General features: G+C 40.4%; 1 protein-coding gene across 13 annotated transcripts in view; it reads left to right on the top strand.

Moving 5' to 3' along the window:
- CDK6 (cyclin dependent kinase 6) overlaps window positions 1–27959 on the top strand; it is a 246964-nt gene that overhangs the window by 207564 nt on the left and 11441 nt on the right. For 9 of the 13 annotated variants that reach the window (XM_081531461.1, XM_081531463.1, XM_081531453.1 and 6 more), the window contains one exon: window positions 27501–27551. The exons of the other annotated variants lie outside the window; for them this stretch is intronic. In XM_081531461.1, the coding sequence (XP_081387587.1) occupies window positions 27501–27551 (51 nt within the window). The remainder of the gene's footprint in view (window positions 1–27500; window positions 27552–27959) is intronic. 13 annotated transcript variants of the gene reach the window in all.

Here is a 27959-nt window from a genome sequence, read left to right as displayed (position 1 = left end):
CTGGGTCTTCTGCATTGGCAGGCAGATTCTTTACCACTAGTGCCACCTGGGAAGCCCTTCTTACAATAAATGCCAACTAATATAAATAGAATGATAGAGTTAGAAAAGCATCAATGGATGCTAAAGCTCTGAGTGAATGTATTTGATAAAGATCAAGAAATTTATATGATCTCAAAATAGCTCACTATAAAACACTTTTTTTTAAGACGAGTCGAAAGAAGAAAGAAAAATAAACCATAAAGCAGTAACCAAGAGTTGAACATTATTAGTAACTTAACAAGTGTCTTTCAATTTTTTCTAATGTTATAATGTTTTTAATTTCTTATAAAAATGAGCTCATGCTTTTTTTAACCTTTTTTCTCATATAAAAATATATCATGATCTTATTTACTTGTATTTAAATATTACTAGGCACATACTGAATATTTATTGAGTGAATGAAATTCACAAGCCTTTAAAAGCAAGGTTGTGCTATGCACTTGTAACTCTCCTGCACTCCCATGATTTTTTTCCTTAGTACTAATTCCTGGAAGTGGAATAGTGAGGTAAAGAATATTTAGAACCCCATGGCCTTTGATATATGGAGCCAAATCATCCTCCAGAAAGATTTTTCTACCTTATTTTCCCATTACTGATGTATTAAACACATGCCTTTCAATACATTTTAAAGAAGAAGACTGGGAATAATGTGTATGAAACACCCAGAGTAGGACCCAAGTCATTGAATCAGAAAATAAGTCATTCACATTCTCTTCTCTCTGTAGGTTAGGTTCTGTGAAAACCTTCACTCTTATCAGATGGGCTTTTTATATTATCATATGTGAAACAGAACACCATTCCATGTGCGATGCATGAGACAAGGGCTCAGGGCCGGGGCAATGGGATGACCCAGAGGGATGGGATGGGGAGGGAGGTGGGTGGGGGGTCCAGGAAGGGGAACACATGTAAACCCATGGCTGATTCATGTCAATGTATGGCAAAAACTACTACAATATTGTAAAGTAATTAGCCCCCAACTAAAATAAATAAATTTATTAAAAAAATAAAATTAAATTAAAAAAAAAGAAAAAAAAAAAAAAAAGAAAGCTTCAAGTTGGGATAGAACCTGATTTTAGTTGAGCCCCTCACAGACCAGACCATCATATGCTAGTCTTTATCAGAAAACCCTGAACTTCCATGGTGGTACAGTGTAAGAATCCTGCTGCCAACACAGGAGACACGAGTTTGATCCCTGGTCCGGGAAGATTCCACATGCTGCAGAGCAACTAAGCCTGTATGCCGCAACTACTGAAGCCCGTGCGCCTAGAGCCTGTGCTCCACAACAGGAGAAGCCTGCAAGCCGCAGCTGGACACTAGCCCCCTGTCCCCCTAGCAACCAGAGAAAGCCTGCCGCAAGGAAGACCCAGCACAACCAAAAATAAATAAACATGAGTAGATATAGGTGTGGATATAACTGAACAAGATTCTGTACACCCATAGCAAACACAATATTGTAAGTCCAATTTATTCCAATAAAACATTTTTTATTAAAAAAAAAATTAAAAAAACCCTACCACCTGTGCTAGACCTGGAGTCTACTATGTCAAGGTTGAGGATGAAGAGAAAAACCTCATTTCTCATGATGATAGGCTGGTGTCAGGCACCACTGTTATCAACACAGAACCTCCAAAAGGGCCTCTTCATTTGGACTTGGATGCTGGCTCCTTAAGACCCTTGAATACCAGCAGCCAGTGCAGTTTCCAGAGGTGACAGGGCAAAGCGCAGGTGGCACCTGCCCTCCACTGCAGCTGAGCAGGCTGCCCTCATAAGCTCGATGGTCCCCATGGCAACTCTCACCAGCTGACGTAAGCCCCCAGCTAGTTGGAGCAGAGGTCTGTCTGCTTATTCTCCGGATCCATATGCGACACTGATGATTAAGGAGAACCAAGAAGAGGATATTCAGAGAAGCATCTTTGGATTCCAAAGATGAGAAATCAGTAAAGCTGTAACCATGATATGGCTTTGCTTATATTTTCCTTTTTTGACTTCCACCGGCTCACATGTTCTCAAGTGATGACAGTTGGGCTGATTGAGAGCCGTTAGTCAAATCCAGTAATAGTATTAATCTGTGGTTGGAAATGACTGTTAAAGAAAGTGCCAGGCTATTCAGTTGTGGTTTTTCTTCCAGCTTCCAGTCGTGCCAACCTTCCAGTGGGAGGAATAGAGGCTGTGGTAAAGGAAACCGTTGATAAACGCAAGAAACCAGAAACTGTCACTACCCATAACAACGAAACAACAACAACAAAATTACAGAAGAGGGGAGGGACAAAGGAAATGGTAGAAAGCAGTTTCAGCCTGCAGTCATGTGATCATGAGGCAGGAGGCTAGCGTGGTGATGCCTCAGGCACCGACTCCAATTTTCCAGTGAGAACAGGAAGACTCTAAGTACCCAGTAACAGTGCTGAGCAGGAAGGCTTTTCTTGAGGGAAGAGAAAGCCTGGAGTTTAACTGAAGCTATTTTTATCAGCTTCCTAACATGCTTCTCAGACCACGGATACACAAAGGAAGCTAGGAGTCCAGTCACCAAATTATGTCAAAAGAGCTTACCCCGTGATCCTCTTGACTGAATTTTCTAGAACAAGTGGTTCATAATGTTGCACCATTGTTGAGCTTTCAAGAAACGCTTGTTGTAGCTGAGAAGGGCTTTAGCGGTCTATGTCTTCTATTTGCTGTTTTTATTTCGAGAACTTTAGACTGGCAGCTCGCCATGTGTGTTCACCAAAGCTCAGAGATGCATTTTTTGTTTGTTTGTTTTAACTTTAAAAAGGAAAAAACAGTCAGTAAATATGTATTCAGTGAACTGAAAAGTTAAATGGTTCTATAAAGGAACAGAAGGTATAAGTTCCAGAGTAACATCGAGAAGCATCTGAACACTGTACGCCTGAAGCATTTTGCTGTCTCCTAACAAGAAAATAGCAGTTTTACCAGCTGTTCTACCATGTTTCACATATTGTACCTTTTTTCCATTTTTTATTATTTTTAGAATCAGGATGTACATTGGAATCAGTTGGTAGCACCTTAGATTTAATGAAAGGAGGTGCTAAGTCGCTTCATTTGTGTCTGACTCTCTGCGACCCCAGAGACTGTAACCCACTGGGCTCCTATGTCCATGGGATTCTCCAGGCAAAAATACTGGAGTGGGTTTCCATGTCCTTCTCCAGGGGATCTTCCTGACCCAGGGATTGAACCCACGTCTCTTACTTCTCCTGCATTGGCAGGCAGGTTCTTTACCACTAGCACCACCTGGGAAGCCCTCATATATAATGTACAGCAATGATAATTATATTTATCATGTTGTACATTACATACCTAGTACTTATGTATCTTATAACTGGAAGTTTGTACCTTTTGACCACCTTCAGTCTATTTCCCCCTCCACCTCAGCCCCACCCCTGCCTCTGGTAACCACAAATCTGATCTCTTTTTCTATGAATTTGTTTATTTTTGAGTACAATTGACCTACAACACTATATTAGTACCTGGTACACAGTACCATGACTTGTATGTCTCTACATTTCAAAATGGTCACCATGATAAGTCTAGGTGCCATTTGTCACCATACAAAGATATTATGTAATTATTGACTATATTCCCCACATTTTACATTTCATACCCGTGACTCAATGACTGAAAGTTTGTACCTTTTCATTTCTTTCATTTAATTTCTCTTTGTACCTATTTCTCTGCTCCCCCAACCCCTATTCCTCTGGCAACTACCTGCTTGTCCTCTGTATCTATGACTTCGTTTCATTTGTCCTGTTTTTTAGATTCCACATATAAGGGAAATCATATGTTATTTGTCTTACTCTTTCTGACTTATTTCACTTGGTGTAATACCCTCTAGGTCCATTTATGTTGTAGCAAATGGCAAGATTTCATTCTTTTTTATGGCTGAGTGATATTGCACTGTGTGTGTGTGTGTGTGTGTGTACTGTAGCTATACTATGTACGTAGACAACTTCTTTTTTTATAGTGTCACTGTGGTTGTTGTGGACAGCTTCTTTATCCATTTTTCTATCAATGGGCACTTAGGTTTGCCTCAGTGTCTTCTTGTTGTTCAGTCGCTAAGTTGTGTCCAACTCTTTGCGACCCCATGGACTGCAGCACGCCAGGCTTCTCTGTCCTTCACCATCTCCTGGAGTTTGCTCAAACTCATGTCTGTCGAGTCGGTGATGCCATCCAACCATCTCATCCTCTGTTGGCCCCTTCTCCTCGTCCCTTCAATCTTTTCCACCATGAGGTTCTTTTCTAGTGCATTGGCTCTTCGCATCAGGTGGCCAGGGTATTGGAGCTTCAGCATCAGTCCTTCCGATTGTAAATAATGCTACAATGAACATAGGCATACATATATTTTTCCAAATTGGTGTTCTTATTTTCTTCAGATGAATACCCAGAAGTGGGATAGTGGGATCATATGCATATTTTTAATTTACTAAGTAAGTGATGTTCCATAGAGCATTCAAGGAATAGCCCAAAGAGCCTAAGGCTGAGAGTTAGTGTTGCCCTCGGGGGTCACTACTGGCCAGTGGCAGAGTGGGACTGGGGCGTGTTCAGCCCAGACGGTCCACACAGGGTGCGTTGTCCTGCCGCCCACCAGAGCCTGTGCCTTCCACAGCAGGCCTCTGAGGCAAACCCCACATTTGCTCTGAAGCGTCCTTCTATCTGGGCATTGGCAGAACTCCCAAACAAGTGGGGAAAGGTACCAGGAAGGTTCATCCTCAGATGAGCAGATCAGTTAAACATCAGACAGAAGGACGTTGTTCCATGAGGGACGGTGGGGCTGGTGTGGCCGCGTTCCCCAGCCATGCCAGGCTCACCCTGCAGACACTTCCCTTGTGTCAAGGTCTTCCTGCTTTCAGGAACCCCATTTATCTTTTAAAATAAGTTGTTTATTTTGAAAATAGTGCTGATGCTAATAAAATAATACAATAAGATAAAAGCACCAAAGATATACTAAATATACAGTATAACTGGGTAAATTAATAAAGCAGGGCAGGGACTTCCTGGTGGTGTAGTGCTGAAGACCCTGGGCTTCCAGTGCAGGGGACGTGGGTTAGATCCCTGGTCGGGGAACTGAGATCCCACATGCCATGCAGCACAACCTGGCACGACCCAAATAAATAGATAAAGTGCTTCTCTTATTAAAGAAAAATAAAGAATAGCAGTTCAGTTACCTTATAAAATGTAAATGTAAATGTCTTTAAGACTTTGTATCATGCAAAACCAAAGGAATCTAAAGTGCATATTAGTTTTGTGCTAAAGGTACACAATTTGAAAGTACATTTAATGAGCAAGGCATACAGTGTGCACTACCAGGCTATACCAATATTTTATTTTAACTATATTAGATACTTCCACCTGTAATGCTTTAAAAGCTGTGTGTGTGTGTGTGTGTGTGTGTGTGTATGTACGCGTGCACTTGTGCACGCGCATGTTCAATCATGTCTGACTCTCTGCGACCCCATTGACTATAGCCTGCCAGGCTCCTCTGTCCATGGAATTTTACAGGCAAGAATACTGGAGTGGGTTGCCATTTCCTTCTCCAGGGGATCTACCTGATCCAGGGATCAAACCCAGGTCTCCTGCATCTCCCGCATTGCAGGCAAGATTGTTTACCACTGAGCCACTAGGCAAGCTGTTATAAGCTTTAAATGGCTCTAATCAATTAGCTGAGATGAACACAGTACAAGCTTTCAAGTTTTAAAATTTATTTTGAGCCTCACTTTTTTGAGTACTTTCTCAAACTATGGTAATCACCCTGTATTTGTACCACTGGGTGTGCTGTGTACTGTTTACTACCTATTAGTACTGTTTACTAATAGTAGATGTTAGACTTGATATTTGATCTAAGCCTCAGTTTCTCCTTTTAAAATGAGGATAATATGTATTTAGCAGAATGTTCTTAGAATTAAATGAGATAATGCATGTAGAATAGAGGAAAGCTGCCCTTGTCCGACTATATGTGCTTGGTAAGTTGCATCTGTTGTTAATAGCCATCAGTGGTGAAGAAAAGTTACCTACTCAGCGTCTTTTAGGTGGCACTGGTTTTTATCTACATAATTTCTCTAACATAATGGTCTTAAGGCTTTTGTTTCTTATATACTTTCTTAAAGTTCCTCTCAGAGTTTTAATTTGCCCAATGTCGTCAGAAGCTTGTTGGTAGGTTGAAAGAATCTAAATTTCACTTTCCAGGAAAATGCATCCCTCAGTTACAGTGCCAAGCGTACCAATGATGATAAAGAAATCCCGAAGGTCAATACATAATTATACTTTATAATCAGAAAGTAGACATTTGGTTGCTAAAACCTAAAACTGGACCAGACTATTTTCTGAACTGAGAACCAGTTTTTGAATAAATGTTCAGCCACAATTTAAATCTTGAATCTAGTTGAGAAGTGTGTAAAATCTAATGTAACCTGATAGCCCCTTTGACCACGTGGTCTTAAGTACATAAAAAAAAAAAATGCCTCCCAAAGTTTGTTTTTTTTTTGATATCTATATATTCATCTTTTCCTAAGACCATCAATTTAGAGATAGCAAAACATGACTGGACTTTTTTTTAACAACTTTTATTGTATTTTTCTTCTTACAAAGTAATACATTAGCAAAATTTTAGAAAGTCTGATTTTGGAAAATGCAGAGAAGCAAAAAAGGGAGGGTGAAAATTGCCTGCAACCCATAGATAGATAACATATATCTTAAAATTTTCATTATAGCCTTCTTTGTAGTCTTATATATATATTATACATTATGAATATATTTTATATTATGTATACATTTGACCTATATTTCCAGTTTTTTAATATGTAATTTCAATATATAAATTTACAGTAATTATTACTGTACATATTTTTTTACCAGTTGTTTCATTTGTATGACTGACAAAACTTTATGTCTATAATGTCCTTCTCTTATAATTGTAAAGTCAAGTGCATGGTGGATTGAGTCATACGTCTCTAGAGAATGTGTAATCCAGTCAGATTCTGAATATGTTCATTTGTTTCATAAATAAGTACTGTGCACTGGGGCCAAAGATTTCCCTAAATAACTCGTTTGTAACATATTTTTAATGTGCTATGTTAGTTGCTTAGTAGTGTCCAACTCTTTGCAACCCCATGGACTGTAGATCTCCAGGCACCTCTGTCCTTGTAATTCTCCAGGTAAGAATATTGAAGTCGGTAACCATTCCTTTCTCCAGGGGATCTTCCCAACCCAGGAATCACACGCTGGTCTCCTGCATTGCAGGCAGATTCTTGACTGTCCAAGCCATCAGGGAAGCCCTTTAATGTTCTATGGTAGATTAAATTTAAATTTGATATAATAGCATCAATAAGAAATCATGATTAACAGTACTGATTCCAGCATTTGCACTTACCACATATCTGACTGTCTGTTTCAGTTACAAAACCCTCCTCTAAGTCCCAGCTTCCTCATCTGTAAAAATGAGGAGAGTATTGCCTGTGCTTCAGGGTTGTTTGTAAGGATTAGAAAAATAGGTCTTACCTATTGTTCCTATCCCATTTCATTAGCCAAAATTATCTGGCTTTGTTGGAAACTGAGAAGTAGAAATTCATAGAATTATTACCAGTGGTAAATATGCATAAGTATGAAAGTGTTCAAGCTCACCACTAATCAGGGGAATACATATTCTATTAACAGTTTATGAATGCACTCAGGGAGAAGAGGGTTTTTCATTTACTACTATATTGTTAGCATCCAGAACATCATCTGACACTCATTCTCTGAAGTATTCTCTGAAGGAAGGAAGGAAGAAGTGAATGAACAAAATATCAAATGTTAAGCAAGTCATTGAATTTTGCAGGACCTCAGTTTCTTCATTAATATAAGGGAAAGACCATATTCAAGCTTTGTTGATGGGAGTAGAGAGAGGAATACTCTAAAAATTAGTCCTACTGCCATGGATACTGAATAAGAAAACACATTTTCTCTCCTATTTGTCATTATCCTTACTATATCATCTTTAAAGTTTTCTGAGCCAGTGATATTCGTAAGTAGCACAACAGAATATCATAGGTAGATTAAATTCAAAGATGGGGCCAAAACAAGAGCGTTGAATTTTCTTTGCATACTTAGCCAGAATGAAACCAGGCAAAGAAATTGCCAGCAGGGAAAGGGACGGGGCAGAGGGTAGGATACAAGGTAATACAGTATGAAGCAAAAATAAGTAACTTTGCAGTACGTGAGTGTTTATTATATTTGCTACATTTTTGTTTTGAGGTATAGTTGACTTACAGTGTTGTGTTAGTTCCTGATGTATAGCTGCATGACTCAGTTATACATATGTATATTTTTTCATCTTCTTTTCCATATGGTTTATTATAGGATGTTGAATGTAGTTCCCTCTGCTGTACAATAGGATCTTGTTGTTTATCCATCCTGTGTGTAATAGTTTACATCTGCTAGTCCCAAATTCCCAATGTATTTGCTGCTTGATTAATAGTAGGACTTTTACCAAGTAGCTAATCTTACTTGCCAGCAGTTCTGATTCGTCCACATAGTTTGTTATTTTTGCAGCCCATCTGTAGTATAAAGTGAGACAGGAGCTGTGATATGGATTCTTGAGCAGATGAGCAGAGGTTAAGTGGCCACCTGCCTACACTCGGTGATTTGTTAATCAGTTACAGAGCCTGTTAGGAGCTGGGTCTCTGTCTCCAGGGTTGTATTCCTTTTCCATTACATGTGGCTCAGTGCTTCTGTCTTGTTCTACAGAAGACGCTGTAGGGGACACAGCCCTGTCCTGCTCCTGAAACAGCATTGTTACCTGACAGGCTGGTCTGCCAGGAGGACCACTGTTATCTTTTTTAGAAGGCTGGGGTTTAATCATTTATTTTTCCCAAGAGGAAGTAGCCATAACAGTGCACCAAAAATAACGCCTTAACTGCTAAATTCTACTTAGTAGGTGGTTTCCCAGAGATGATCCAATGCAATGAGTCATCACTCTGAGCATATTAGCAAGTTATTTCTCTTTTTCACTAACCCCTGATGCTTTTGGTTACATATTTTTTAACCTTTAGGGCCTTTCTGGAAGGTTCACAGTCTTCATGCTATGAATATAAACCATCCCGCATGACCTCTTTTTCTTCTGCTTCCACTTTTGAAATCGAAGGTAACCCCTGACTCAATAGAACAGTCAGGATCATGACCTCAGATAAAAGAGTGACAGTTTTCTCCAGCTAGAAGTAGCTCTATCTCATGCCCAGTGATAATCAAGAATGTAAATTAATATAAATAAATACGTGGGACCCAGGTCAAAAAAACTATAGAGCTTGATCAAGAGAAACAAAAGATGTACCTCGATGTAGAGATTTGAATATTGGAAAGATACTACATTTTCCTAAATGAGAAGGTTGAATGTTCAAAGGATACAAGAACTTTCCAAATTAATTTGTAAGTTTATGCAGCTTCAAGTCAGAATTCCAGTGGGATTTTCTAAAATATATTTGGAAGAGCTACATTGATGAAAGTAGCCAAGAATTGTTTATCAAAAAAAAATGAAAAAGGAAACTTCTACCACCAATCAGTAAAATGTATGCATTAGGCAGCCAGAATAATAAAAACAGTTTGGTTCCAGCAGAAGAAATGACAGACATTAATAGAACAGAATAGACAGCCCCCCAAAAAAAACTCCAATCCAGGAAGTGTTATAATTTACCATAAATCACAAATCCTGGAAGACAGAATAGCTTGTTCAACAAATGAGGTACAGTAACTGACCAACTCACTGGGAGGGGAATGGTAATCTGATTAGATTCTCTCTTCTTTACCACAGAGCAAGTAACAGATGGCTTAAAGATTTATATATTAAAAATGAAACTGTAAAAGTATAAAGAAGCTATAGAAAATATCGATGCCTCTAAATGGAGCTAGACTTTCAAAGCATTAAAAACAAAGGAAAATGTTAATATATTTGACTATATAAAAATTGAAAGCTTCTCTTCATCAAAAAATAGAGATGCTGCAAAGTTTCAGAGCATATGGTAAACTTGGAGAAAATGTTTGCAATGAATATGACACAGGCATAACCTCCTTAATGAATAAAGGGCTCTAAAAATTAATTGGGAAGCCATAGCACACCCCACTGTCACTGCGCCACTTTCCTATCACATTATATATTAATACATGTCAGAGTGCAACATAGCTTTTGTAAACAAAATACCGTTCAGATGACATGACTGAAAGAAATTCAGATCTTATTTTCCATTCACATATTCTTTGTTCAAAGGCAGTTGAAGGAAACAACACATTATGCTATAAATACTTCAGGACAGTTTGTCCACATTGACACTTCCATTTCCTAAAACGAAACCCTCACTGGCCCACAGGGAGAAAAAAGGCGAGCTTTGTTAACCAGCTTTATTTCAACAAGCACATCCATATGGTAAGAACTTCCTCTGATGAGTCATCCACAGTTGTCAAACACCAACTTTCCTTTGTTTGACCCGTGCAGAAATAAAAGTCTGTGGAAGCATAATGCAAGAGTATGAATCATTTAATTGTGTTTTATTCCTATCTGAATTTGCATCCGTCACAAACCCACTGTGTCCACCATGAAAAATTGCATTCTTCAAATATCACTGAAAAAAAAATCCTGTTCAAATGGTTCTGTTCTGTCTAGATAGTCTGTGAAATTTCTAAGGAATGTTGTGGGCTTTGCTTCCTGTGCTAAATTGTTAAATTATCACACATTATTGGATTCCAACCAAAATGTTCTGGATAGGAATATTATATTCATACAGGATACTAGTTGTCTTGACCATTTAGAAAGGAATAAAGGGAAAGGATTTGAACTGTTCCTTGTAAAATAGCAACTCTAAAAGGGTAGGTAGAAATGTGTGTACAAATAGTATTTTTTTAATATGTCCTTGATTCTTTTCTTCATAGAGGCTTGGATCATATTCAGTCTCAGCTTTGTTTTGATGCCAACCACTGTCTTGTCTTTTTAATCTTATTCAAACCAAAGACTGTACATCCAGGATTCCGATCCTGGTCTGGAGTATGATGCCATCTAAGTTTGTTTGAAAGAGACCTTTAGAGATTCCATCTTAACTGCTTGCATATAAAAACAGAAAGGAAGTGATAGTTTGATTTCTTCTAATTAGTTTGCTGTATTTTCCAATTTTTCTACAATACATGTATATTTCATAATCAGAAAAAAAAATTATTTTTAAAGTAGCTGCCCATCATTAAAAATATAAACACAATAAGTAAGCCTTTTTTAAAAATTCAACTGGCTCTGAGGTCAGTAGAAATTTATCCTGAGAAAAGAAATGTTAACTTTTGTTGATTGATCACATTAATCTCTCAGTACTAGAGACATATAGACAAACCTCACTGACATTCCATGGCCAGTGCCCATATTTGTATGCTAAGCAGATTTTTTGTTGTTGTTTTTAAGGAAAAAATGAGAAACCCGGTTTTCCACCATTTGGAGAGTGTTTTTAACCAATGATTGAATCCAATTTGAGGATATTTTTGGATCATTTGTAATACTGTATGAGTGATACTTTTGGTTCCCTTTTGAGAAAAACTGCTTTTTCTTTTTTTCAATAAGCCACTTCAACCAATAGACACACGTCTGTTACAGAAAATTTCTAGTGATTATGTTACCCCAAAATCAACATTAAAACTTGCAGCCTTGGATTATGCATCATTTTGCTGACAGCTGGCTGATGTCAGTATTCGAGTGTTTGCAAGAGAGAGCATGTGCATATGAGCACAGAGGTAATCATAATTATCTGCTGAGACACACCCACATGAGAGCCCATAAAACTCTCTTTGGCAGAAATTGTTGTGTCAAAGACAAGACCAGCGGATTCAAAGACTAAAAGGCAGAGTGGTTTTGAAGGCTACATTTTTCTTACCATAACTTAAGTAATATTTGCTATTTATTGGACTGTGTCACTATTCAATGGGCTTAGTTTAACATTTTCTACCTTAAGCTCATTGTGTATTGCTTTGATGTCTGCCTATCAGACAGAGAAAACTTGACTCACGTGGGTCTCCTTGGTTCACATGGCTGGTTTGTTTTCCGTGGTCTATGTTGCTGATGAATCACAGTATTCTCTCCTACTGCACCTAGGTTGTTGTTGTTTAGTCACTAAGTGTTAGTGCTCAGTTATATCTGACTCTTTGCGACACCATGCACTGTAGCCCTCCAGGCTCCTCTGACCATGGAGTTCTCCAGGCAGGAATACTGGAGTGGGTTGCTACTTCCTTCTCCAGGGGACCAAACCTGCGTCTCCTGGATTGAAGGCAGATTCTTTACTTCTGAGCCACCAAGAAAGCCCACTGCACCTAGGTAGCATTTCAGAGTCATTCTTAACCTGGCTCACAGCCTGTTACTATCATCAGTCACACTGGACAAGATGCATTCTCTTTGTCCTCCTAGGTGTGTAGTAGCTGCATCCCAGTCTCTATTGATGGTCTCCTCTTTAGATTATGCAGGGCTCCCCTGGTGGCTCAGATGGTAAAGAATCTGCCTGCAATTCAAGAGACTCAGCCTCAATCGCTGGGTTGGGAAGATCCCCTGGAGAAGGGAACGGCAACCCACTCAGTATTCTTGGCCTGGAGAATCCCATGGATAAGGAGCCTGGAGGGCTACAGTCCATGGGGTCTCAAAGAGTCGGACACGGCTGAGAAACTAACACTTAGATATGCACTTCCCTCAGACAGTTAAGTTGACCAGGCAGATTAAACCACAAGCAATGCTCTTTCCCTGGGCAAGATGTATACAGTTTTACAAGATCTTTTGCTAAAACGAAGTAATAACAAATTGAATTTTGGTGTGAGGAGGGAGCTACTGAGGGTGTAATCCCTTATCATATAGAAACAGTGAGTTACTAGGAAAAACAAGAATGAACTTGTCTCTTTGGACCACCTTCATTCTTATTGTTTTGAGAGATCTCGTTTGATTGTTTACAAAAGACCTCTGAAATAGCAAAGATACTTTTTAAAAAATTAGTCTTTTTTTTTTCTTTTACTATAACTTCTTGTACTGGGTCTCCTGGGTAGGGTCACCAGCCATCCTGGTTTGCCTGGGACAAAGAGGTTTCCCTGGATACGGGACCTTTAGTGCTAAAAGTGGAACCATCCTGGGCATACTGGGTCACTTGGTCACCCTGTTCATGGGTGCCCCACCACATGGCCAGTATTGAGGAACAGAGGTTCCAATATTCCCACCCAGCCAGCTCCCTCATATAGGTTTTCTTTCTCTCCCAGGAAGGCACAGTATAAAAAAAGGCTAGGAACTGTGGGACAGAATGATTTTATTATGTGATATGATGGGGTTCTAGTTTGGGTAAGTGATGGTTCTAGTTCACATTTGTGCAGAGTGAAGATAATTGATAAGCCCTGAGCCCAGTTAGTAATTAAAGCCTGGTAGACTACAGTCTATGGGGTCACAAGAGTCAAACATGACTTAGCAACTAAACCACCACCAATCAATCTCTGGCACTGCTTTTGCCAGGTGTTCCTGGTAATCTCTGATAATCATTTCTATGTCTCCACATGCCACCGATCACCCTTGTCCCAAATGATCTTCCAGCATGTCGTCATTAAAGTTTTTCAATACCAAGCCCAACTTAAAATACAGTGCATTTTACAGCTCAAATTTCCACAAGGGAGGAAGAGAGTTATACAGGTTCTGTAGTTATATGAAGAGACAGAAGATCGCCTTCCCCAGGGCATTGAACCTGAGATGTCTGACTGTAAAAGAAGCTTATCGTTCATGGTGAGAGAGGTGATTCCATGGGAAGTCCCAGATCCGGGACTTGCCTTCAGGTTCCTAGTAATTAGTAATACTAATACCAATGCTTTACCCATGCAATTTAGCACATCTCAGCTTTGACTCAGACCTCTTCTCCTGGTTCTCAAGCTTTGTTTCAAATGCACAGTTACACTAGTACTTGCTAGTTGTCTGACTTTAGGTTAGACTGAGGATGAAAATGCAGTAATGTAGGGAGTAACCTAGCCTTTAGAAATGCTTAGTTACCTGATCATTTCTTTCCTGCCTTAAGAACTCCCCTGATGGACTTCCCAGGTGGTCCAGTGGTTAAGAATCCACCTGCCAATGCAGGGGACTTGGGTTCAATCCCCAGTCTGGGAAGATTCCACCTGCCACAAAGCAACTAAGCTCACATATTGCCACTACTGAAGCCCACATGCCCTAGAGCCCATGTTCTGCAACGAGAGAGGCCACCACAGTGAGAAACTCACGCACCGCAACTCGAGAGTAGCCCCTGCTCTCCACAACTAGAGAAAGCCCATGAGCAGCGTCAAAGACCCAGTGCCACCAAAAATAAATAAATAATAAATTAATGTTTTAAAAAAACCTCCCCTCATTAGCAGAGTGATTAGACAGCAAGAGATAAGGGAGGCACTGGGAGAGTAATGAATATGTTATTTGGCAAGAAAAATTCTTGGCAATTACATGAAATAAATACTTGAATCCCAGACACAGAATGAGACAGATCTTGTTTGTTGTTCCTATTGGACCAAAACATGCCAACCCAGCCTTCTAATTTTAAAGGTAGGAGAGGTGTTGTGTTATTACTTGAGGAAGGAAGTCTTATGGACTGAGTGTTTGTGTCCCCTTCAAAATTCAAATGTTGAAGCTCTAACCCCTGATTTGATGTGATTTGGAGATGGGGCCTTTGGGAGTTAATTAGAGTTAGATGAGGTCATGAGAGTGAAGCACCCATGAGGAGATTAGTGCCCTTCTAAAAAGAGACACCAGAGAAGTTGCTCTCTCTCTCCATCATATGAGTAATGCAATGAGAAGGTGATCTGCAAACCAGGAAGAGGGTCCTCATCAGAAATCGATCATGTTGGCACTTTCTTCTAGGACTTCTCAGTCTCCAGAGCTGCAGGTTATCAACTTCAGTCATTTAAGCCACCCAGCCTATGATTTTGTTATATCAGCCCAAGTACCCTAAGACTAGGAGAAGAGAAAGGCAATTCTTTCATTAAATAAGTGTATACGAGAAATAATAGTTTCTGGCAAATGATAGATACTCAACATTTGTTCAGATGATTAGAAGTGACTTTTTTACATCTTAATGACTGCTTAGGCTTTCTTAGTCATGTATAAAATTGACTAAGTCAGTAAATATATTAATTTGTAAGTTTTGTAATGTTTCAGAAATCTTAAGTGGTTGGGTGAGCTCTAGTTTAATTTTAATTGGCCATTTTGAATCGAAAACCATTGGAGTTTTCCTCTCTCTCCCCCTTTTTCTCTCAAGGAAGTTACTCACAGTCCACTAAATATGAGCCCTCTGTGGAGAAATAAATTATTCACAGCTGGTAACAAGTGAAAATGAATTCAGCTATTTACTTTTAAGGAAATGACCAGACTGAGTGTCCCCTGCTGTGCACAGAAATGGCAGCACCCTGTAACTGTGTTCATCTGTTTTTCACTGTCAGAAGCACCTCCCTTAAGGACAGAACTTCATCTCAGATTCTTTTTGCCCCAGTCCTTCCTTTTTTTTTTTAACTTGGACTTTTTTTTTTTCCCTCCAGCCCTCTTCCTCTCTGGGCTGGCTTTCTTCAAGCTCCTCTTCCCCCTCCACACCCTCGTTAATCCCTCCCTCTCTGTTTCGCCTTTGCTACACTTTCAGCACTTTCCTCTTTCTTTGTCTTCCAAGGAGCCCATCCCTGTCGTGCATACCTTGATGAAGTAAGCCCTCGAGGGCAAAAGTTCTACCCCCACAGGTCTCTTGCTGCTTCTCTGCTGGTTTTGGCAAGATTTCAGACTTAGGGGACTAATCATCAGGACGCGTGGTTTTTAAATACCCACTGTTTGCAGATATTGCCTAGCACCACAGAGCAGGTAAAGCATAAATGGATACAGCAATAGAAATCAAATCCAGTTTCAGCTCTGACTGTGTATACATCATACGTATCTGTGCAAACACACATGCTTACACTTGAATTACCCAGAGATGAACCAAGGAAGTGAATTTGGAGACGTGCGAGAATGAACCTTATGGAAAGACTAGAGAGGAAAGCCTTCTTGATAGAAGGAACAGTAACCATTCAGTATGTATTTAATGAGTGCCAATTATGGACAGACAGAGAAGGCAATGGCACCCCACTCCAGTACTCTTGCCTGGAAAATCCCATGGATGGAGGAGCCTGGTAGGCTGCAGTCCATGGGTCGCTAGGAGTCGGAGAGGACTGAGCGACTTCACTTTCACTTTTCACTTCCATGCATTGGAGAAGGAAATGGCAACCCACTCCAGTGTTCTTGCCTGGAGAATCCCAGGGACGGGGGAGCCTGGTGGGCTGCCGTCTATGGGGTCGCACAGAGTCGGACACGACTGAAGCAACTTAGCAGCAGCAGCAGCAGCAGCAATTATGGACAGAAAGTTATGTGCCCTAGATATAGAAACAAGTAGAGGTTGATCCTGTCCTCAGGGAGCTTCTGGTTTGGCCGTAGAGACCAACAAGTAAATGAGGTAGAAGTGGTTAGCCCAGGAGTGGGGAATGAAGAAGTGAGATGAACAGATCAAGTACATGCGGTATATGGCAAGTATATGGCAAGCCATGTTGGGGACTTTTCCTTCGGATTTTAAAAAATAACTGATGCTCGGGACTTCCCTGGTGGTCCAGTGGCTAAGACTCAACATTCCAATATAGGGAGCCCCAGTTCGATGTCTGGTCAGAGAACTAACTCCCACAGGCCAAAATAAGACCCAGCACAGCCAAATAAAAATAAATGTAAAAATTTTTAAGTAGCTGATGCTTATATAATAAGGCTTACCATATGGCTCAGTGGTAAAGAATCCACCTACCAAGCAGGAGACGTGGGTACAATCCCTGGGTTGGGATGATCCCCTGGAGAAGGAAATGGCAGCCCACTCCAGTATTCTTGCCTGAAAAATCCCATGGACAAAGGAGCCTGGTGGACTGTAGTCCACGGGGTTGCAAAGAGTCAGACATGACTGAGTGACTGAGCACATACACATGCTCATAAATGCTTAGTACAAAATAATGGAAAAGTGCAGAGGGAAAAAAATCACCCATAATATCACCATCCATAGGAAAGCATTAGATAGTTTTCTGAGTGTCTTTTTTAATCCATAGACATTTGGGGGGTTTATTATATAACCCTAATCTGATAAATCAGGTATTTGGGGAGATTCAGATACTTAGTAGATTATTCAGAACTTCCAAAGCACTTCTCTCCAAATGAGTACGTGATTGAATATATGGTAGAAGAAATGTCTATCACTGTACTCTGATACCATGTACTTTTCATATATTTAGCCCAAGCAGTTTTATTAGCTGTTTTTTTTTTTTTTCCTGTCCTGAATCTGTAATGTTTGCTTGGAAATATAATTTAACTACTTTTTAAAAACAGCTTTTTTGACATATAACACACATACCATACAATTCACCAATAACAATTTTATAGTTCAGTGGTTTTTAGTGTAGTGTATCCAGAGAGTTGTGCAACTGTCACCACAGTGAATGTTAGGAGTGTCTTCATCACTCTAAAAAGAAACCCCGTACTCATTAGCAGTCACTCCTCATTTCCCCACAAGGCCCTGTCCTAGGCAACCACTGATCTACTTTCTGACTCTCTAGATGTGTCTCTTCTATATAAATGGAATCATACAATACGTGGTATTTTGTGACTCACTTCTTTTATTCGGCATAATGTTTTCAAGGGTCAGCCACATTATAGCAGCATTTCATTCGTTTTTATGACTGAATGATACTCCAGTGTATGGCAGTATCACATTCTGTTTGGCCCTTTATCAGTTGATGGGCATCTGGGTACTTTCTTCCTTTTGGTTATTATGAATATGAATATGCTTCGTACATTCATGGACGATTTTTTGTAAGGACATCTGCCTTCAATACTCTTGGATATATGTCTAGGTGTCATTTTTAACTTCATTGATAACAGCTTTAGAACTGAACATGAATTACAAGTATAAAATAGCAGACATTCCTCTGGGTAATATTTTCCGGAAGGTCATTTTATGAACGTGGAAAATTCCTCTACTAGTCAAGAAAGATAGCAATTAAAGCGTAACTGCAGGTCAAATGCAGGTTACAGAGGTGTTCTATAGGGTGATCCATGACATTCTTTTTAGTACAATGAAAGCATTGTAACTAAACGAAATCTTTCATCTTCCATTATGCATGAATCATTTCCTTCCTATAACAGACATATCACCATACACGTCTTGTCTGCTAGAAAACATATCCTACTTCTAAACATTGTTTTGCACCATCCATTGAGATTATGAATAATATTTATATGTTCTTTTAGTTGTTTGTTTTAAAAAGCATGTAGTCTGAAACTCGGTCCCCTTTTGTAATTTGACCCAAGAAAATTCACTTCACTGATAATGGTGAGCAAGTTTTTTGCTAAACTTACATTCAGAAGAGGAAAGGATATTGCCAATTCAAAATGAGTTAATCTTCACTAGGAAAATTTGACATTCACTTTTTATTTTCTTGATGATAAAAGTGTTCAGCGTTATAACAGTTGTGCCTGCTAAGTCTCTTCAGTCATGTCCGACTCTGTGCGACCCCATGGACTGTAGCCTGCCAGGCTCCTCTGTCCATGGGATTCTCCAGGCAAGAATACTGGAGTGGGTTGCCATTTCCTTCTCCAGGGGATCTTCCTGACCCAGAGATTGAACCTGTGTCTCTTACGTCTCCTGCACTGGGAGGCAGGTTCTTTATCACTAGTGCCACCTAGAAGCCCCATTACATATGTAGAGAATATATAGTGACTCTATATATTCTATATAGAGTCTATATAGAGGAAGGACTATTAGGTTTGACTTGGGCAACCACCACACTGATAGACGCCCTCTTCCTTTCTTACACATCATGTTAAATATTTTACCTTATCACCTGTAAGTAATAGTGGCCAGAACAAGGAACATCTACCGTATGTAAGTGTGAGAAAGCCCATGTATTTAGCCGCTACTTATTATGGGTCTACTATAAGCTGGATGTTTTTACAGATGAAGCAATCAAGGTTTAAAGAGGCTCAATGTAAGATCTTACAGGGAGAAGTGGCTGAGTAGGGGTTCACACCCAGAACAGTCTTATCACCAAAGTCTATGCTCTTTCCCCAGTCAACATATATCCTGAGAAATCAACATGGTAAAGGATTGGGGGGAGTATTAAGGCTTGCATGTGTGCATGCTAAGTCGCTCAGTCGTGTCCAACTTTGCAACCCCATGGGCTATAGCCCACCAGGTTCCTCTGTCCATAGGGATTCTCCAGGCAAGAACCTGGAGTGGATTACCATGCCCTCCTCAAGGGGATCTTCCTGACTCAGGGATCAAACTCGCATCTCTTAGGTCTCCTGCACTGGCAGGCAGGTTCTTTACCACTATCACCACCTGGAAGCCCATGTTAAGGCTTAACCTCTCACAAATTTAAGAAAGCCTTAGAGAAGTCCTTGGTTTTAAAAAAACCCAAGATCTACATTTATTTTGGCACAATGGTGATATGAAAAGAAAAATGACTTTGCTATGGTTTGAAATGAACACAATTTGCCATTGTATTTTGTAGTAATCTCTCTTTAGTTAGGAAAAAGAGAAAAAAGTTTATATGTATAAATGAAAATGTATGTCTTTCATAGAATTTATTTTATCAGCATTAACTGTTATCAAGTATAATGATGAAAGATATTCGAATACTCGGAAATTTTCTAAAATCCTCTTTTATAAAAACATAGCCATGTTCAGTTTCAGATGTTTTCTTCCAAATATTACGTATCTTGTCAAATAAGTTGGCTTCAAAGGGTAGCATGGGCAAAGTCCTTCCAGTAGGCAAAGCTGGAGGTTTATCTGGGAATTTAAAATAGAAGGAGGCTCAAGGGCATGAGAAACAGAAGGAGAGTTTATGCAATAGACTGTAAAAGTTCCAGAGACTGTGGAGAAAATCTTTTGGAGAAAAAGGCTCATAAACGAGAGGAAGAGAAAAGGGATGTAGGCATAAAATTGGAAATGGATTCATGAAACTTACATTGAACAAAGGTCCTTAAATAATGTTTGTGCACTGTTCCCCAACCACTTGGTTAAACTACTGAAAAGTATTATGACTAGCAATCCCACTAGTGGTCAGATACCCAGAGAAAACCCTAATTCAAAAAGATACATGTACCCTAGTGTTCACAGTAGCACTCTTTACATTAGCCAAGACATAGAAGCAACCTAAATGTCCATCAACATAGAAATGGATAAAGAAGATGTGGTACATATATACAATGGAATATTACTCAGCTGTTGAAAGGAATTGTAGGTTTTTACATAGTAAAATGAATAAAAGTTACCTTAAGTAATGTTCTGTATAATAAAAGGATTTTTTAACATGTTAATCCAGTAAAGCAATCGCACTCTTTATTTTCAGACGTTTTTGGTAATAGTAATCTTTCTATTTCATTATTTAACCCCCACCCCAAAATATGTATATAGGAATTCTTTTTAAAAATATAAAGACAGGCTTCAGATTTCCTACCTTCAACAGAATATCTCTGTTGATAACTATGTTTTTAAGTAATTAGTCCAAAAGAATTCATATGTCACCTGGGAGTCTTATGTCCAAAACCAGACAAAATAGGATATCTTTATGGGTCTCTTCTCCCTCCCACAGTGATTTTTTTTTTTTCATTTATGACTATCTTTTAAAAAACTATTTGTCTCATTTATTTATTTAGCTGTGCTGGGTCTTGGTTGCAACATTCGAACTCTTAGTTGTGACATATGGGATCTAGTTCCCTAAGCAGGAATCAGACCCAGTCCCCCTGCATTTGGAGAGTAGAGTCTCAGCCACTGGGCCATCAGGGAAGTCCCTATATGATTTTATCTTTGATGAGGCTCTGTGTCATGAATATAAGAGAGCATTCCTTTTCCATTTTCATTCTTTAAGGGGAGCCTCTATAAGTACACCCTAGGATTTCCAGGAGAGGTAGATTCTTAGGCAGTGGGAATAAACAGAGTTTAAAATTCTTGTGGACCTCCTCAGGTTGTCTCTATCTGCCCATCTCTATCTTAGTTTCAGTCTTTCGGTCTTTCTGTGTCTTTTATCCTCCCCCGTCTTGCTCCTTCAACCCTTTACTTCCTGCCAGCTTAGCTCTAGTTTATGGTAATAAAGAACCAAGCAAGTCCGACTCATACGTGTGTGTGTGTTAGCAATTGTTCAAGGCAGTAATCACTAAACCAAAGATTATGATGAAAGATTATGTTCCTATTTGTCCACCTAAAATATGCCATAAATTATATGAATTGAAGCCTATTTATCTCAGCTAATTTGAAGAAGGAAGAAATACTCAAAAGAATCTCGATGAAAATATCAGTCCTGTATGTTTCGTCAGTCCATGGTGCATGCATACCTGATGCAGCTGAGACTTCTTACCAAAGAGCCTTATTTAAAGATAGAATAAGGTCCTTGTTAGTTGCTCAGTCATGTCTGACTCCTTGAGAACCCATGGACTGAAGCCCACCAGGCTTCTCTGTTCATGGGCTTATCCAGGCAGAAATACTGGAGTGGGTTGCCATTCCCTTGTCCAGGGGATCTTCTCGACCCAGGGACTGAACCTGGGTCTCCTGCGTTGCAGGCAGATTCTTTACCGTCTGAGCCACCAGGGAAGCACCAGGGAAAGTCCTTAGGGTGATCTTATTCTCACATCTCCAGGCTCCACCATAGCACAGCCAGGAGTTCATCATGATGAAAAGCTTCATCTCTCCTCTAAATCCATTGTCCTTCTCCATGATCCTGATGTACATAGCATCCTTTATCATAAAACCAGCTCATACGGACTATTCCAAATTTTCAGCCGAAAACCAAATAGGTGATTTTAAGAATTTGATCTCATGACCAACCTCTTGGTCAGCTGAGAGTACCAGTTCCAGTTAGGCCTAATGCCCCTTCTCTTGTCTTGTGACTATTTATTTGCATCTAAATATCCACAGATCCAATTTATAGAAGCTAAATTGCCAGCAGTCAGGGTCAGTCGCTCAGTATAACTCAAGCCAACCCACATCTGCTACAAAGACAAGTTAATAGACCTCAGAATCGCACACCAAGTCTTCCTAAGGTGGCAAAGGCAGTTTGAGCTCTACACTGTATTGTAGCCCCTGAGTTTCTAGTATGCCCTGGCATGTTTTGCTGAGTACTCACAGAAGAATGGTTATGATCCAGACCTTCTGCTTGCTGCCCTCATTAAAGGAAGCCAAAGTGATGAGCCAGTCCTAACGCAAGAATGCAAGGCACTTTTCATTTCATGGACCAAGTCCAACCAATAGAGATAAGACTACAGGTTCTTACAACATGGGAGATGACCTGACTTGAAAGTCCTCTGTTAAAACACGTAGCAAATGTAAGATAAGATAGAGCAAGCTCAAATGCTTAGTGGAACCAGCAAAAGAAAAAGTTAGAATATCGCCAAGGGACAAAAACAAGAGGAGAGCTGAAAACCAAAACAGTAAGGACAAGAGCCACTACTGTTATAGCTGAACTTCAGGCTGAGGTCTCAGTACCCACCCCTAAGTAAGAGACGTTCTTACGCCTTTGCCTGGAAACATCCATTCAAGTTAATCTGCTTTGTTTGTTTCCCAATAGTTATGCCAACATACTTATTTTAAACTGCTCCATAATCCTCAGAAGTAATTTCACTCATGCTTGTGGATACCAGTCTTTTTCATGAAGGATGAGGGGCTTGGCATGTTGACATAGCAACTTAACCAGCTCAGCAGATTAGACTGATGCTCCCTGTTCCTCTGTGCTTACTGACCTGGCACCCTCACCACTCCAGCCGTCTCAGATACTTGCTTAACAAGGAGGGGACTTTTGTTTATGTTCCCAAACCTAATGCCAGCTATACTTAGCTTTATATATATATACTTTTAGTATTAAGGAAATAGGTGAGTGTGAAAAGAAAGAGAACTGTTGATTCTGTGCGACTTGAGTTCTGTGCTTTCCAAAGAATTAAAAGATGATGTATCCACGAAGATGTGTGAGCTAAACAGCTATAAAAGATTGGGCTGTAGGAAGAATTTAAAGATCTGGAAGGACCATCAGTCAGTAAGTTTTTATGAAGAGGATAGAAAGCCTTCATCTGGTAAATTGCTTTGTTCCTTATTCAGGTAGAGCAAGAATTTAAAGATAGTTGGACACTTGCAAAGCAATGTAAGAATCCCATAGACAGACTCCCTTGGTGGTCTAGTGGTTAAGAATCCACCTGCCAATGCAGAGGACATGGGTTCGATCCCTGGTCCAGGAAGATTCCACATGCCAAGGGGCAACTAAACCCTCATGCCACAGTACTGCATGAGTCCACGTGCCCTAGAGCCCAAGCTCTGCAACAAGAGAAGCCCGCATGCTGAGAAGCCCCCAACTACTGCATGAATTTCCACGTGCCCTAGAGCCTGAGCTCCACAAGAGAAGCCCGCACAGTGAGAAGCCCTTGCACTGCAAGTAGAGAAAGCCAACGTGCAGCAGCGAAGGCCCAGCACAGCCATTAATAAACAAACAAATAATTTTTTATAAAAACCCATAGGCACCCACTTACAAGACATCAGGTTCTCTACAAAGTGCTCGTCAAGGGTCCCTGTGCTGCTTCACCCCAGAGCCTCAGCTAAAGTGACTGTGATTGCAGAGAACATTAGTAACCAAAATCAAAGTATTGCAACATAGTAATGAAGCATCCAGCAGCCCTGGTTTGAATTCTAAGTCTGCAATTTGTTATGAGTGCTTAGGTAAGTCATGAAACTTCTCCAGTCCTGTTTCCTCATCAGAAAAAATGGATGATAGTAATGCTGTCTTGCTCCTGAAGTTTTTGTGAGAATTGAATGAGATGATGTTAGGGCAGTCCATGGCACTATGTCAGATACAACACCAGTGCTGTATAAATAATAGCTGTTGAGATTCCATTATTGAGCTTCTCAGAAACTTTCACTTCTCACTTTGCTATCTTTTAAGACCTCTCTGGACGTCTTTTAGAACCCAACCCCGTAACTTCTTTAATGTTTGTTTATTTGGCAGCGCCAGGTCTTAGTTGCAGTACGTGGGATCTTTAGTTGCGGGAAGCAAATTCTTAGTTGCGGCATGTGGGATCTAATTCCCTGACTAGGCATTGAACCCAGGCCCACTGCCTTGGGAGCATGGCATCTCAGTCAGTGGGCTACCGGGGAATCCCACCAACTCCAAGATTCTTTACTAATTTGGCTGCATTAGTGATGTCCGTGTTAGTTCGCTAGGGTTGCTAAAACAAAATACTGAAGACTTGAGTGGCTTAAATGACAGAACTTTGTTCTCTCAGAGATCTGGGGGCTGAAAGCCCAGGGTCAGGGTGCCAGACAGCCCGGTTTCTCTGAGAACGCGCTTCTTGGCTCACCTGCCTGCTGTGTCCTCATGAGATCATTTCTCTGTGGGCACGTGCGCCTCTGCTCTCCTCACAGAAGGACACCACTCAGGCTGGATTAGAGCCCATCCTATGACCTCATTTGAACTTACCTATCACTTTAAATTGGGCTTCTTTGGTGGCTCAGATGGTAAAGAATCTGCCTGCAGTGCAAGAGACCCGGGCTCAATCCCTGGGTCAGGAAGATCCCCTGGAGAAGGAAATGGCAACCCACTCCAGTATTCTTGCCTGGGAAAACTCCATGGACAGAGGAGGCTGGCAGGCTACTGTCCATGGGGTCGCAAAGAGTCAGACACAACTGAGTGACACTTTAAAGACTATATCTAAATACAGTCTCATTCTGAGGCAGTGGGGTTGGGGGGAAGCAAACACTGTCTAACCCACGATGCCACAAATAAATTATTTTCCACTGCATTTGAAAAGAACCATTTTTGAGAATTCCCTGGTGTCCAATGGTTAGGACTCCACACTTCCACAGAAGGGGCCACAGGTTTGATCCCTGGTCTGGGAACTAAGATCCCACAAGCTGTGGTGTGGCTAAAAATAAAAAGAAACAAAAAGAAGAGAATGATTTTCAAGAACAATAGCCTGAATGGAAAGTATGGTTGAGGAATTATAAGGTGTCTTCTAGCCACTAAACTGCAGTGACTTTGCAGGGGGTCTCCATATATAGCTTATCTAGCAAGTTAATTTATTGTGTGTAAAAATATTTAAGAGATCCAGTTTAAGGCCTTATAATTGATATGTAATATTTTTAAAATATTTCTGATAATAGGCAGCACATATTTTTAAAAACACATGACTATTGAAAAATACCTTTTGGTGTCATTCATTGAACCAGGAGTTAGGGAACTTTTACATGTGTACCATAGGATATGTAAAATAAAATAAAATATGTATTAACTGGACACCGGTTCAGGTAAAGCACTAGGTCAAAGGTTAGGGGACAAACCTAGAAAACTCCCTGCTCTCTGCTTAAGAAAATGCCAGAAATGCCCCCAAGTGAGTTCACTTGTCCCCAAGTGAGTTGTCAGTTAAATGCTCAATGTAGATAATGAGCCTTGCATGTTCACGATTGCCTCTGAAGCCCAGAGTTAGGATTTTGAACTTGTGATAGTTAGCTGTCATAAAACTGGGAGAAACGGAAATGGTATAATCAGAAAAAAACAGCCCTATAGGTAACTCACTGCAGCATTCCAGACAAGTGGAAGGAGAGAGACCCATGAGGAAGTACTGTGATAGTAGAGTGGTATTAAAGAAAGGCGCTCTGCCAGAAAACAAACTTATAGTTACCAAAGGGAAAAGTGAAGAGGAAGGGATAAATCAGGAGTATGAGGTTAAAAGATACAAACTACTATACATAAAATAGATGTGGACCTACTGTATACCACAGGAAACTATATTCAATATCTTATAATAACCTATAATGGACAATAATTTAAATATATGTTTATATACATACGGGCTTCCCCAGGTGCTCAATGATAAAGAATCCACCTGCACGCTGTTTACAATAGCCAGGACATGGAAGCAACCTAGATGTCCATCAGCAGACAAATGGATAAGGATGTTGTGGTACATATACACAATGGAACATCACTCAGCTATAAAAAAGAACATATTTGAGTTAGTTCTAATGAGGTGGATGAAACTGGAGCCTATTATACTGAGTGAAGTAAGTCAGAAAAAGAAACACCAATACAGTATATTAATGCATATATATGGAATTCAGGAAGACAGTAACGACGATCCTATATGCAAGACAGCAAAAGAGACATAGACATAAAGAACAGACTTTTGGACTATGTGGGAGAAGGCAAGGGTGGGATGATTTGAGAGAATAGCGCTAAAACATGTATATTACCATATGTGAAATATATGACCAGTGCAAGTTCAATGCATGAAGCAGGGCACTCAAAGCCAGTGCCTGGGACAACCCAGAGGGATGGAGTAGGGAAGGGAAGTGGGAGAGGGGTTCAGGACTGGGGGACACATGTGCACCCATGTGTGATTCGTGTCAGTGTATGGCAAAAACCACCACAATATTGTAAAGAAATTATCCACCAATTAAAATAAATAAATGAAATTTTTAAAAAAAGAATCCGCCTGCAATGCAGGAGACCCGGGTTCGATCCCTGGGTTGGGAAGATCCCCTAGAGAAGGAAATGGTAACCCACTCCAGTATTTTTACCTGGAGAATCCTATGGACAGAGGAGCCTGGAGGGCTACAATCCTTGGGGTCACAGAAGGTCAGGCATGACTGAAGCGACTGAGCATGCCCACATGCACACACACATACGTTCATACAGATACATGTATATATAGAGAGAGAGAGTTGGAAAACTTTGCTGTACGCTTGAAACTAATATTATAAATATTATAAATCTTCAATTACAGAAGAAGGAAGGGTGCTCTGAGAAGGATCTAACCAAGAGTAATTTCAAAGAATTCCACATAACCTCTGATTTGAGGCTAAGATAGTGATGTGTTCCATCCGATCCCAAAGTTAAACAGAACTTTGAAGCCAGGGCCTATATATGATGGTGGCAGTGTTGTTACAGTGACTAAGACTAGGATACTCAGGATGGGGTTCCCTGGTGGTCCAGTGGTTAAGAATCCACCTGCCAAGCCAGGGGGTATGGGTTCAATCCCTGGTCCGGGAAGATCCCACATGCCACAAAGCAACTAAGCCTGTGCACTGCAACTGCTGAAGCCCTTTCACCCTAGAGCCTGTGCTCCACAAGAGAAGCCTGAGCACCACAGCTAGAGAAAGCCAGCACGCATTAAGACCCAGCACAACCAAAAATAAAAACAAACAAGTAAAAAATTTTAAAAAAATAGGATACCCAGCATGGGAGTGAGGCACCCCCAGATATTCATGAGCAATCCTTACCATAAGGAGGATGCAAGGAAAACCTTCATTTACAAAAGGTTACTTCATCTCCACCAAAAGAATAATTTGATATCTGTTAAATAATCATCAGGACAAATAGGATTGAAATGTAACCGGAGAAAATTCCTTGTTTAATGTGTGTCTTTCTTTCAGGCCTCTTTTTCGTGGAAGTTCAGATGTCGACCAACTAGGAAAAATCTTGGAGTAAGTAGTACCTGTAATTTTACATCCGTGTCTGTAGCATTAGAACATTTACGGTGACCTTCTTCTGACGTTCATATAATACGTTTATCTCTTGTCTCTCCTACCCCAAGCTGCTGCTGCAGACAGTGTTACTATTTGTGTGGTGAGTGGGGACGTGGTAGACGTGCCGTTTCGTGCAGAGCCCGTCATGACGTGTGGCCTGACTGCTCTGCCCTGGAAGCTTGTGCATTGCTCGTGTGGCTCTTTTGGCAGCTCCCCTTTGCTTGGCTGAGCTCCCGTTCTTTAGTTCTGTTGTGTTGTCTGCTTGGGGTCTTTTCCAATGCTTCCACCATCAGAGGGTGGGGCGCTCAGTGGCCTGGTAACCCATCCTTATTCATTGGGCTTCGTGTCCCCATTGAACATCCTGTA

This window comes from Giraffa tippelskirchi, chromosome 10 (assembly GCF_054371585.1).
Source record: "Giraffa tippelskirchi isolate mGirTip1 chromosome 10, T2T-mGirTip1v1.2.pri, whole genome shotgun sequence".
Classification (NCBI taxonomy): Eukaryota; Metazoa; Chordata; class Mammalia; order Artiodactyla; family Giraffidae; genus Giraffa; species Giraffa tippelskirchi.
The sequence above is the reverse complement of the archived record's forward strand: the minus strand, read 5'-3'. Positions and strand labels throughout refer to the sequence as shown.